General features: G+C 46.3%; 1 protein-coding gene across 1 annotated transcript in view; it reads right to left on the reverse strand.

Moving 5' to 3' along the window:
* Positions 1–12,999: 12,999 nt before the first annotated feature.
* The window catches only part of lurap1 (leucine rich adaptor protein 1), a 16,598-nt gene continuing 14,597 nt past the window's right edge, over positions 13,000–15,000 (reverse strand). Inside the window, exon 2 of the mRNA XM_042058044.1 lies at positions 13,000–14,966. Coding sequence (XP_041913978.1) covers positions 14,238–14,966 — 729 coding nt within the window. The 3' untranslated portion in view covers positions 13,000–14,237. The remainder of the gene's footprint in view (positions 14,967–15,000) is intronic.

A 15,000-nucleotide genomic window follows, 5' to 3' on the forward strand; every position in this document is an offset into this window, starting at 1 on the left:
AGACACCCCCACTCTTGCCCCTGTGGGCAGGCCCAGGAGGATTCACCCCACTCTTGCCCCTGTGGGCAGGCCCAGGGGGAGACACCCTACTCTTGCCCCTGTGGGCAGGCCCAGGAGGATTCACCCCACTCTGGCAACCCTATGGGCAGGCCCAGGGGGATTCACCCCACTCTGGCAACCCTATGGGCAGGCCCAGGGGGATTCACCCCACTCAGGCAACCCTGACCTAAACCCAACCCCAAAACCCTAACCTTAGAAAACAGATCAAACCTGGCAACCCCAGATTGACCCCTCCCCACCCCCCGGACTCTCACAGTACTTAGCATGCATCATATGGGAATCCTATGCAGAATGCTATAGCCCATCACAGTACATTAGCATGCATCATATGGGAATCCTATGCAGAATGCTATAGCCCATCACAGTACATTAGCATGCATCATATGGGAATAACATGACTGACCGAATCCATAACATGACTGACCGAATCCTATGCAGAATACTATAGCCCATAACATGACTGAATCATATGCAGAATGCTATAGTCCATAACATGACTGAATCATATGCAGAATGCTATAGTCCATAACATGACTGAATCCTATGCAGAATACTATAGTCCATAACATGACTGAATCATATGCAGAATACTATAGCCCATAACATGACTGAATCATATGCAGAATGCTATAGTCCATAACATGACTGAATCATAAACAGAATACTATAGTCCATAACTTGGGTGACCCAAACAGCCACTTCTAAGCCTCCAGCCCCTCAGTGCATGTATGTCACATACCATCACATCACAGAGCTGCCCCATGCTGTGTCCTGCACGGCGTCGGAGTCTGCGTCTGAGTCTCCAACCGCCATGACGGACCAATGGACTGGACACATCACAAACAAATAAACAAATAAACAAATAAACACAGCAATCAGAGCAGCTGGTTTCCTGTGGTCATCATCTTTCTGACCTCACCCATCATTCTGTCCACATGATTCATTGGTCAGGACTGGCTGGAATGTTTCAGATTTTGACAAAACAGCCCTCATCCAGCCTCTCCCAGGAGCCCATGCAGATCTGGAGGATTTTGGAATGCAACTGATTCACTCAAACCAGAACCACTGACATACCAAACCAGACTGGGCACTGGGCACACACACACACACACGTGTAGATGTCTGACATACCAAACCAGACTGGGCACCGGGCACACACACACACACACACACACACGTGTAGATGTCTGACATACCAAACCAGACTGGGTACCGGGCCTGCAGTCCAATGGGACCTCCCACAGACAAACAAAATAACAGTTCCCCTTCCTCCTCATTTTCTGTGTGTGTGTGTGTGTGTTCTTGTGCTCTTGAACCTGTATTCGAGAAGAAAAAAACGAGGAAGGTCTCAGGCCCAAAACGTTGTTTATTAAATATTTGCAAGAGAAATAGTGTGCGGGAGTCTTTTCATTTCATTCTTGAACTTGTAAAACTCAGATTGCTGAACTGCTTTAATCTACTGAATTATTCAGAAAATGGGATTCCTAATGAAACTTGATTTGTAAAGTGGAATTAAATAAATTATATAAAATGTGTGTGTGTGTGTGTGTGTGTGTGTGTGTGTGTGTGTGTGTGGGGGGGGGGGGGGGGGGGTGGTATAGTTGTCATGACAGCGTGTACATCAGCGTAATTGTACAGGCTTCCCCCTGAATAATTCACACAGGAAGAGTAGGAGAGATGATGGAAGGAAGGAACACAGTTCTAGTAGTCTGAAAAGGGAAGGAACATGGTTCTAGTAGTCTACAAAGGGAAGGAACACAGTTCTAGTAGTCTACAAAGTAAACAAATGTGGTTCTAGTAGTCTGAAAAGGGAAGGAACGTGGTTCTAGTAGTCTACAAAGGGAACAAATGCGGTTCTAGTAGCCTACAAAGGGAAGGAACACGGTTCTAGTAGTCTAAGGGAAGGATTGCGTTTCTAGTAGTCTACAAAGGGAAGCAACGCGGTTCTAGTAGTCTACAAAAGGAAGGAATAGTCTACATATTGAGGGACCGCTGTTCTATTAGACTACAAAGGGAAGGAATGTGGTTCTAGTAGTCTACAAATTGAGGGAATGCTGTTCTTTGTTCTATTAGGCTACTCAGTGAAAGCCTGTTTGCTTCAGGGATGGACACAGCATGACTACAGATTGTGTATGAGGAAACCACCTCCCCCCAAAAACCATAATGATGTAAGCGTCATGGTGATGATGATGTAATCGTATAGACCCTTTCAAGCAAAGATTCTAGAACAGCTCTGTTCTAGAATCTTTGCTTTCAAGAGAGTTCCATTATCAGCATCATAGTTGGCCCCACAAGACTTCCTTTTTAACATTCCATATGTTAATGCAGAGGAAGTAGATTGGGGCCCAAATAGAACGTTCAAGCATTGTTTTTGTTTTTATTGTTGAAAGGGTCTATAACAGACTAGACATCCCTACACATGTACATGTATTCCCTACATGGCCAAGGTCCTACACCCCTCATCACTGCCAAGGGAAACTCATGCGCCTCGCTCCTCACACACACACACACACACACACACACACACACAAACACACATACACACACACACACACTCACACACACACACACACACACACACACACACACACGCACACACACATGCACGCACACTCACACACACACACACACACTCACAAACGCGCACACACACACTCACACACACACACACACACTCACAAACGCGCACACACACACTCACACAGGGCTGAAATGGGCACTGGTGTCCACAGCCAGACACATGGGAGAGGTGATGTGAAGTCATTTCTGAGTCCTCACCAACTTGCAGTTATGTAAGACGTGATGTCTGCCAAGTTGCACTCCTGATATCTCAAAATAACGCTCAAGACAGAGCCAAAGGACTCCAGAACCACCAGCAAAACTAGAAGATCTAAAGGGGTGCACCTTGCTGAGGCTATGCTCTAACAGACACACACACACACACACACACACACACACACACACACACACACACACACACACACACACACACACACACACGGTGTGCAGTTGTACACCTTGCTGTGATTGTGCTGTCTTTCCTCTAGTTGTTACACAAACACATGTCTTCACAAATGTGTTTTGGAGAGCCAGAGCGTCATTATGAAATAACCACACATGCTATAGAGCCACAATGTGCCCAACATGCTTTCCCAGCATGCACCTGGAATATGAGAGGGACACAGAACGAGGGGAGGGAGTGACCACATCTCTGAGCAGCGAATATTTGGACCATACCATCAATGCATCAAACACAATGGTACAGGAAATTAGTTTTTACTGGAGTGACCCTCCTGTATTGCTCTGTCAGACACACACGCACACGCACACGCACACGCACACGCACGCGCACGCGCACGCACACGCACACGCACACGCACACACACACACACTCACGCACACACACACACACACGCACGCGCACGCGCACGCACACACACACGCACGCGCACGCACACACACACGCACACGCACATAGGGCTGAAATGGGCACAGGATTTAATAGGAAGAGCTTTGTTGGCATGGTGGGAGATTCTGTCAACAAGGCACCTTAATTTCTCTTTAATCCTTCTTCAATGGAACTACAGGGACACAGGTTCACCCCACCACAGATCAAGATTACACACACACACACACACACACACACACACATGCACACATTTACATGCTCAAATTCTAGACGAGTGTATCACAAATACACTCATGCATTTACATTTACAACACGCATTGTGCAAAAATACAGACACCGACACACATTGCACACAAACACATAAATTGTACACAAACAAAGACTAATGCACACACACACACACACACACACACACACAGAGTAGTTGCATGCCACTGGAGCGGCTTTCCTCAGCTTAGCAGGGGTGTGAGTGGCAGGGGTGTGATTAGGAGGGGGATTAGTCTTGGTCTAAAGCTCTTTGTCTCACTGCTGTGATGTGGTTTATGACAGATCACACTGAGACACACACACACAGTGTGATCTGTGTGGTTTATGACAGATCACACTGACACACTGAGAGCTGGCCGCCTCTGCTACAGCCACCACCAGACAGGCCTCCGTAACCTGCAGCTCAGGATAACACCGTCTGACGGGGGCATTACACCCATCTTACACACTCAGCTCACATCACACACACACACACACACACGCATACACACATACACAAAGACACACACACACACACACACATAAACAGAGACACACACACACACACGCACATACATAGAGACACACACACACACACACACACACACACACACACACACACTTCACACAGCATCAGAGGCATCCAGCTGCAGATTTAACACGTTGAGGGCAATCCCTGATTAAGCGCATTAGAGGAAAAACAATAACAATATCAACAACAGCATAACTGTAACGCATGACGTTATTGTTTGTTCCAACAAACAACTTTGTTCCAACAGGAGAGATTGATTGTTGTTTAAAAACATCCTTTGAAGGGCCCCTTACTGTAAAATATGATGCACAATGACATTACCAAAAGAGAACAGAGTTTAATGATTTAAAAACCCTTCACAGATCAACATTTAGAAACAAAGTGGCTCTAAACGTGTCTTTTCTTTTTACAGTAAACAAATCCAAACCCCAGTAGAAGGTTGAAAACAGCCTCCTCCCAACATTCCTCTGAGGCCAATGGGAAAATGTTAATGGGAAATAGTTTGAAGAGTTGTGGTGTTTGGTGGTGTGTATCACATGACGCACACACACACACACATACACACGCACCCACACACCAACACACACATGCACGCACACACACACACAAACAAACTAAAACCGCACATGCATACACACACACATACACACACACACACACACACACACACACACACACACACACATGCACCCACAGACCAACACACACACACACATACACACATACACACGCACACACACACCAACACACACACACACACCCACATGCACACACACACAAGAGGGTGTGATGGCACTATTGGACCAGCACATAGGGAAACTGGCCTATCTGTCTGACCCAAACCCAGGGAACTGTGATCCAAGTCCTAACCCAACAACCCAAACCCAGGGAACCGTGATCCGAGTCCTAACCCAACAACCCAAACCCAGGGAACCGTGATCCGAGTCCTAACCCAACAACCCAAACCCTGGGAACCGTGATCCGCACACACACACACACACACACACACACACGCACACACACATTTAAAACCTTTCTTACACACACACAGACACACACACACACACACACACTCACACACACACAGTGGTGTGTCCTGCCTGGCTGAGACAGTGCAGTGTAAAGTAGATGCCGAGACACAGGTGACCAATGGTCCAGGATGTCCACCTGGACGCAGCCCTCAGGCAGCAAATGATGCAGAAAGAGAAAGATGATGATGATGATGATGATGACGATGGAGATGATGACGATGATGATGATGATGATGACGATAGAGGAGATGATGATGAAGATGATGACGATGGAGATGATGATGATGATGATGATGATGATGATGATGACGACGATGATGATGATGACGATAGAGGAGATGATGATGATGATGATGATGACGACGATGATGATTATGACACCGTAATGGTTACACAATAACTGTAGGACATTGCTCAGTAATAGATAAAAAATATACAAATAATCTGAGTAAAACCATGGACATCATAGTATAGAATAGTGTAGTATAGTATAATATAGTATAGAATAGTACAGTATAGTATAGTATAGTATAGTATAGAATAGCATAGCATAGCATAGCATAGCATAGCATAGCATAGAATAGCATAGTATAGTATAGAATAATATAGTATAGTATAGTATAGTATAGTATAGTATAGCATAGTATAGTATTGTATAGTATAGTATAGAATAGTGTGGTATAGTATAGTATGGTATAGTATAGTATAGTATAATATATATATAGTATAGTATCAATTAGGTCATCTCTTTCATGTCTGGTTTTTGGAGATGTTTTTCTAGAAGGGACTTCTATGCTGTAGAATGAGTATATTGTTCGCCCCTGATCTAAATGTTGGCTGTAATTTGGCTTTCCTGTCATTTTCTCTCTCCATCAGTGAACAGGTGCTCCCCGACGCCTCAGAGCCAGAAAACAGAAAACACTGAGGTTTGGTCCTCTCTTACACACAAACACAAACACACACACACTGAGCTAAAGCAAGCATAAAGCTGACTCACCCCCCTCACACAACCCCCCCCCCCCCCCACCCCCCCACACACACACACACACACCACACACACACTGCTGACACACCACTCCACAGCCAAGACAACACAACACAATTAGCCAATTGATACCTCCCTCCCGGCCATACACTCAGCATCCGCCTCCACTTCCCTGACCCACCTCCCACACACACACACACACACACACACACACACACACACACATATACACACACACACACACACACACACACACTCACTCACACTAATGCAACACCACCTCTTAGGCCCTTAGCCTCTTATGAATTCCTAGTATGTGTGACTGGCTTTCTAATCTGCAACAAGTCTAGGGAGAGATGGAGAGAGAGAGAGAGATAGAGGGAGAGAGAGGGAGTGAGAGAGAGAGAGATTGAGAGAGAGAGTGTGTGAGAGAGAGATTAAGGCCTAGTCCACACGTACCAAACCAAGTGCATAGGCTACTAAAGGCTAGGCCTACCCAAGTTCTAGGCTATTCCGTCGCCACATTTATAATATTGCTATAATACCTTCGTTAGTAACAGTCGATACTTTTGCCTGCATCAAATTGCGCATTCGCATTTAGTGCGCATCTACCATAGGCTTAACATGAGTTCTAAGCGTCTTTGTATGCTCATATCTGACTTCACTAGACTATGAATGCATTTATTTATTTTTCAAAAAAACACTGGGAAAAACAGTGTTCAGTCCAACAAGTCATAAGCTATTGGCGCTGCGCAGCACCAGTTGTGACATTTATCCTACTGAGTGTAATCGTAGGTAATGTCATGTATGAAAAATAGTATTGTTAGGCAATACTATAAGTGTCAAGTCCAGGGCAGCTGAGGTGTGGCGATGACATCATCAATACGCAAGTATGCGGTTTCGCCGTCCAAATGAACTCACAAGGGCTACGGTTTCAGACTTTTCCACCCTGGGACCAGGTTTCAAAAAAGTGCGGTTTCGGGCAGTGCGTTTACAGGATTCGTTTGGACGATCGGCCAAGACGAAGCAAAACCCAAACGTGCGTTTAACCCAAAAAGCGTCTCCGTGTGTACGGGGCCTGAGAGAGAGAGATTGAGAGAGAGAGAAAGAGAGAGAGAGAGAGAGAGAGAGAGAGGAGAGAGAGAGAGAGAGAGAGAGAGAGAGAGAGACAGAGAGAGAGAGAGAGAGAGAGAGAGAGAGAGAGAGAGAGAGAGAGAGAGAGAGAGAGGGGGTTTTACGGGGGAGCGGATGTTGATAGGACCTGACTGCATGTGTGGAAAAGCATTTGATGGGTGTTCATGTGGACTGTATTCTGTGTGTGGTGCCTTCTGCCCAAAGCTACAGGAGCACGCTGGGATGACTCTCCATGTGTGTGTGTGTGTGTGTGTGTGTGTGTGTGTGTGTGTGTGTGTGTGTGTGTCTACTGCTGATAATGACAATTCACTGATGTCTGTTTGAAAGAGGTGTGAAACAGTTTCTGTCGTTTCTTAGGCCCTAACAGACTCCTGTCTGTCTATATGTCTGTCTCCCTGACCTGATGGAATCTGGGGTGTCTGCTGGGCTGTCTGGCACTGGGATGACTCTGGTCGAAGATGCATGTGTGTGTGTGTCGTGTGTGTGTGTGTGTGTGTGTGTGAGAGAGAGAGAGAGAGAGAGAGAGAGAGAGAGAGAGAGAGAGAGAGAGAGAGAGTCTCTGAGCGGCTGCTTTTTTTCCATTGAATGTTTTTCTATAAAAGTAGAGTGGGTTGCTATGGCAATTGACTCGGACCAAGTTATGAGATCACCATGGTTGCCTAGCATTAAGGACAGGAAATATTGTGCCAAAAACCCAAACCACACATGATGGATGTGAATGCAAGACTGAACCGTTACACTTCAATGTCAATACCACAGTACATTTAACAGACTGGGCCATTATGAAGACCCTTGTTTGTACAGTATACTGTAATCTGGCCTCAAAGCAATGATATGACTTGCTAACCCAATTAATATACATGCTTTTAGAATAACTTTAATATACATACAAAATATACATTTGGTTATTAACTTATATACTTTAATATACATACAAACTTATGAATAACTTTAATATACATACAAAATATACATTTGGTTATTATATATGCAGAGTCTTTGTGAAAATATCGTAATGATAGAGTTCGTCTGGGCTGAATGTAACACGGTGCATGTACAGCAGCAGCCCCTCTCAGTATGGGTGGTCTACGGGGTGGCAAACCTCCAGCCCTGAGGGGAGACGGCTCTCACTCTTTGGCACGTGGGGTGACTGTCTGTGCCCTGCCAACATGGTGCATGGTGCAATGCCAGGACCAAAGGAGAAGGTGAGGAGGAAAAATAAAAACAGCCGTATTAGGTTGCATCACACCCAGAATGTGTGTGTGTGTGTGTGTGTGTGTGTGTGTGTGTGTGTGTGTGTGTGTGTGTGTGTGTGTGTGGGTTTTTTAATATCACAAAACCCTGACATCATCCAATGAAAGTTCTAGAACCCCCGGCGTGGAGACCAGCAGGAGCTTCAGAGGGTCCCCACTGCTGAGCAGTTTCCAGCAGAGCGCACAAGCGTGTCGTTTGGACCAGAACCGAACTCTCAAGGCCGGCCAGGCCACGGGGCTTCTGAGCCCCCAGGCTCTGGGTTTGGGTTTGGGTTTGGGCCGACCGACTCAGAACCTCCCAGTAAACCGGCCAATACTGACCGCTGGATTCCATTCAGTCTCTGATAGAGCCCAAGTCAGGGAAAGGAAATCAACCTTTCTCAACCTTTCTCAACCAGACCTAAAATGTTTCTCCCCACATTGACTCTGTCCAGAAAAAGGCCCAGCAGGGGTTATACTTCCTGCGACAGCTAAGGAAGTTTAATCTGCCTAAGGAGCTGCTGACCACTTTCTACTCAGCCATCATTCAGCTGTCATCCGCACCTCCATCACTGTCTGGTTTGGGTCAGCCACCAAACGGGACAGGGCCAGACTGCAATGGACAATCAGGACTGCAGAGAGGATCATTGGAGCTGACCTTCCCTCCATCCTGGACCCGCACCGGTCCAGGGTCAGAAAAAGGGCAGCAAAAATCTCTGCAGACCACTCACATCCTGGTCACAAAATGTTTAACCTCCTTCCCTCTGGTAGGCGATACAAGGCACTGTTCGCCAAAACCAGCCGACACAAAGACAGCTTCTTCCCCCAAGCAGTCACTCTATTGAACGCTCAGAAATAGCCCCCAGCCTTACACTGATCAAAGACAATCACCACTGTTCTGCTCACCTACACCTCATGTATACTTCAATCTTACAATTACAATATTGTTATTAATATATTACCATTGCACTGAATTGCCTTGCACTATATTTATATTTAAATCTTAAATCTTAGACTTACTGATATTGCACTATTCCTTCCCTCTCTTAAAATGTTATTGTACAGGGGGACATTAATGACAGAGGCATTCTGGACTGCACTGAACAACAAAGCTTATGAAAACCACACACGAGATGTTACCTTAAAGTGCTAATGCTACAAAAAAAAAGCCAGCAGGGCTCTCACACCTTCAGGAGCAAAACTGCTGAAAGGGGAAAAAGTGTCTATCACTAATGGCCCTGGTGCTAGCCAAAGTCAACCAGCAGTGTTTTCATGCCTTTAAAGAGCAAAACTGCTGAGTGACACAGAGGCACTTTATGCTAAAGCCGCTAATGATGCTAGCCAGCAGAGCTGCAGGACTCCAACAACTGACTCAAGCTGCTTGATGCTAACAGAGCTTGTGCTAGTCAGCAAGCAGAAAGGGCGCTCATTCTTTAAAGAGCAAAACCAGCTCTGTTAGCATCTAGCTAAGTGGAATGAGTGGTATAGCCGGACCAAAGTGCTAAGAATCAGAGGTCTGTCTGTCCACTGAGTCGGGGAGGAATTCCTCCAGCTGGCCTCGGAGGTCTAATAACCCTGCATCAGCTCCTGCAAAGATCCATTAAGCCCTGACGTAACACTACACAAACTCTAAACCTCTCAATGAGTGTTGTGTACAATGCTAGATGGGCTAGACTTGCTAGTGGTAATGTAGAGCATGGCTTGTGTGCTCTACCCTGCCGCGTGTTATTGATCTGCATTTTGCTGTGAAGGGCACTTTCAAAGCCATCAGAAGGGAGACATCCATCATAGATTCACAGGTCATTCTCAAGAAGGTCCTTGTATTGGGAGATACTGTGTGTGTGTGTGTGTGTGCATTAGTGTGTCTGTGTGTGTGTGTGTGTGTGTTTACATAGTGTGTGTGTGTGCATAGAATGGGAAACACTCTTTAATATCCTTCCTGTTGTTCTGTAGCTTACTGGAATGAACAGCTGTGCTCAGCAAGTCTCTCCTGCAAACACTCACACACACACACACTCCTCTCAGTAGCCATAGAAACCCTCTCCTCCATGATTAACTTTTGAGTGTGTGGGTGTGTGAGATGGAGAGAGAAAGAGACAGAACTGGTTGTGGGAAGGAATGAGAAAGAGAGGAAATGAGAGAAAGAGAGAGAGAGAGGGAAAGAAAGATAGAGAGAGGGAGGGAGAGAAGAGAGGGGGAAGGAAGGAGAGATGAAGAACTAGGGAATGGTGCAGTTCTGCTCAGTCTTACATGTGTGTGTTGTCCGGTCTGCTGTGAGATAATAGGTACTCTTCTCTCTCTCCTCCCTCGCATCAGTCTCTCCAGGGACGTCTGCTAGTAGATATGTCCTCCCCACATTTAGCTGTCCAGCATTATATATTATAGACTATTCTCTCCCAATCTAGCTCTCCAGCATTATATATAATAGACTTAAAGACTGTTCTCGCCCAATCTAGCTTTCCAGCATTAAAGACTATTCTCTCCCAATCTAGCTTTTCAGCATTAAAGACTATTCTCTCCCAATCTAGCTGTCCAGCATTAAAGACTATTCTCCCCCAATCTAGCTGTCCAGCTATAGCTTTAAAGACTATGCATACATACATGCATCTATGCATACATGCTCTAGCCCCAGGTAGAGCAGAGAGCACAGACACATACACACCCACAGGCAGAACAGGTGCATCACAGACCGAGGCAAACCTGTTTGTGTGTATGTGTAAACAGCATCAGAATCACAGGCCGAGGCAAACCTGTTTGTGTGTACTGTATGTGTAAACAGCATCAGAATCACAGACCGAGGCAGACCAGAGGGGTATACTGCAAAAAATGAAGTCTAACCAAGTGTTAATAATCTTCTATTAAGATCAAAGAATCTATTTGGTATTGTTTTTAGAATGAAAAGACTTACCTAGTGCTCTCCCGTAAGATCATTTTGACTTAATTTAAGAAGACCCCGACTTATTTTAAGGAGTCTTATCAAGACAAATTTACTCAACACACTGGCAGACAAATTTGCTTGTTTTTAGGACAAATTTGCTTAACGCACTGGCAGACAAATTTGCTTGTTTTCAGGATGAGATGTGCGCAAGGCAAGTCTCTTTATACTCAAAACAAAACCAACTAGTTTTTTTTATCTTGATATAAGATTAATAACACTTGGTTAGATTGTGTTAGATAAGCAGTTTTTGCAGTGTATTTCACAAAACCTAGATAAGGGATTAAGCTGGGATATTTTGGTTATCCTGGATGAATTTAGCCTTGACTTGGTTTCACAAAATGCCTACTACCATATGGTTATTATTTTAATTGTGATAGCCTTATAATTATTAACATAGGCCTATAGGTACTCGTTGGCTTCTTTTGTTGTTTGGATGAATAGCTGTTTTAGGTGTTTATCACACTATGTGCATCTTTGCAGTGGCAAGCGCTTTCTTAATGACGTTGCATGCCAAGACAAGGAAGCACACACGTGAGTGCATTTGCATTCAGTTGGTCTACCACGCCTACTCCTGCTGTTTTACAGAGATAGCCATGATTCCCCATTCCAAAAAGGACAACTTTACTTCATTGTTAGTCTACTGTATATCAAAAGCGGTTGTTCACTTTGTGTGAATGGCGCTATTTTCCGCATCTTTTTCAATTCCAACCGTGGGCACTTTGGATCAGAAACGAGAATGTGCACACATCCTGAATTACTTACACCTGGCTTGACATAGTCACTCCTACTCATCCTGGATTCGCGTTAGTGAAACGAGTTGAGCTAGGATGACAAGACAACGCTATGTCAAACCTCGCTTTATCACTTATCTTGGATGTCTTAATTCTGCCTTTGTGAAATACCCCTCTGTTTATGTGTGTATGTGTAAACAGCATCAGAATATCAGATTCAGGAGACCTGTTTAACAGCATCAGAATCCCAGACTGAAACAGACCTGTTTATGTGTGTATGTGTAAACAGCATCAGAATCCCAGACTGAGACAGACAGACTTAATGTGTATGTCTGTACACAGCATCAGGACAATAGACTGAGGCAGACCTGTTTAACAGCATCAGAATCCCAGACTGAGGCAGACCTGTTTAACAGCATCAGGACCACAGACTGAGACAGACCTGTTTATGTGTGTATCTGTAAACAGCATCAGGACCACAGATTAAGATAAAGGCCTGCTCAGTGAGCCCTCTACACGGTGTCTGTCTGTGGCAGGGATAAACTCAGCCATAATCATGTTATTAAAGATTAGCGTCTCTCATCGCTTAGCATATTCACCGCTGACCGCGTTACAGAAAAAGACAAGCGCATTTTTACATGTTTAAGTTGATTTTATTCCCAGCAATATTAACCCAGCCCTACAGGATTACAGGACATCTCTGGGGATACATACACATGTTGTTGTTTTATTTATGAATAAACTAGCCAGTCACAGTGGTCATGATACATTACTGCACTGACACTAGTATCTCAGCTCAGTTTGTGCACACAATCATGCAGTTCTTTAACACTGGCTATGTCTGGGCACCACAACACACAAACGCACGCATGCACACACAAACACACACACACACACACAGACACACACAAACTTACCTGATTTACAACGCAGGTATTGCCATAGATTGTTTACACATATTTGTTGAGTTGGTATTACTACAAACATGAGCAGCGACACATATTGTAAGTGCATAATCATAAGTAGATTCCACTGAGAGCAAGACAGTGCCACAGACTCACACACATACACACATGCATACACACACACACACACACACACACACACACACACACACACACACACACACACAGCGACAGAAGTTAGCGAAGCAGCTAGCCTGTTCACAGCTTCATACTCCTCTAGAAACTGTTGCTTTGATAACTGCAGTTTCATACTCTTCTAGAAACTGTTGCTTTGATAACTGCAGTTTTATACTCTTCTAGAAACTGTTTGACTACAAAAATATTTAGCCGTCATTTTGAACATAAGGGATTGTTTAAGCAAAAGACTTTGGTCCACTCTCTAACCATACGGTACACTAAGTGACCTACCCAAAGGGTTCCACAGTGGTCTATATAGACAACTTAGGAGCAAGATATCTTTACCCTACTGCAATAAGAGTTATACACTGAGACCTCTGAAGTAAGTAACTAGTTAAGTTAAGAGACTTTTGATTATACAGAAGAGACAGACAATGCATAGAATCGGGAGTTAATTCATCGATTTCAACTCATCACTGATTTGAGTTTTGACCCGGACTGACATCATGGAGGCGGTGCCGTGCGGTCGTCAACGGGCTTTTTCCACGTTCTACTAAATGACACCAAACATGCAGGCACACAGATGTAAACACCCGGACCGGATTTGGGAACATCGCAAAAAAAAAACACCACCACCACCACCACGCCTCTCCTTCCTGCACATCCAGCACAACACCTCTCCTCCCTGCACATCCACCACAACACCTTTAGCACACACAGGTCCTCGGCAGGTCAATGTCTGAGCATGCTCGCTGCCCCCCCCCCCCCCCGGCCAGTCTGGGTTGACCTTTGGCCTTTCTGCATGAAAATTGTCAGTGCATCCGTGTCGGCGTGTCAGGAGTCGGCAGGGCCGCAGGTCACAGGAAGGTGACGTCGTCCTGGGACTGGACCCAGCGCCAGTGGGCATCGTACTCCAGGTGCACCCTGCCGTTGAGCTTGCAGGTGTCCAGCTCCACGCGGCCGTTCTGGTACGGCTTGGCCTTGGGGCTCTGGGACTTGCCCAGCTTCTCGGCCAGGCAGGCCCGTGCCGACTCGCACATGCCGTTGGCCTTGGGGGACAGCGTGCGGTCCAGGGCCGGCGGCGGCTTGGAGGACGAGGAGGCCGCTCGGCCGGCGTCTGGGTTCCTGGTCCACACGTCCTCCTTGGGGGCCTCCGGCTGCTTGACCACGGGAGATCCGCTCCCTGAGCTCAGCCCGGCTCCTGCGCCCCCATCACCCCCACCAGTCCGCGCCGCAGGCTTCTCAGCAGTGGAGCCCCCTAGGGGCGTGGAGCACAACACGGACTCGGAGCTGGACGGGCATCCGTACTCGTCCATGTCATCAGCCAGCGTGTCCAGGTAGCTGCCGATGGAGATGTTGTCCAGGCGGTCGTGGGGGTCGTGGGGGTCGTGCAGGCTGCCCCAGCTGCCGCGCCAGGAAGTGGGCGCCTCCGGGCCGTCCACCAGGCTGTACTGGCTGCTGGTCAGGCTGCTGCAGCGGCTGGTCAGCGTGCTGCGCTCCTCCAGCAGCCACTTGACCGCCTCGATGCCCTCGTGCACCGCCAGCAGCTGCTGCAGGATCCGCACGTCCACCGAGCGCAGGTGAGCCTGCAGGGGAGGGAGGGAGGGAGGGAGGGAAGGA

This window comes from Alosa sapidissima, chromosome 12 (genome assembly GCF_018492685.1).
Source record: "Alosa sapidissima isolate fAloSap1 chromosome 12, fAloSap1.pri, whole genome shotgun sequence".
NCBI lineage: Eukaryota > Metazoa > Chordata > Actinopteri > Clupeiformes > Clupeidae > Alosa > Alosa sapidissima.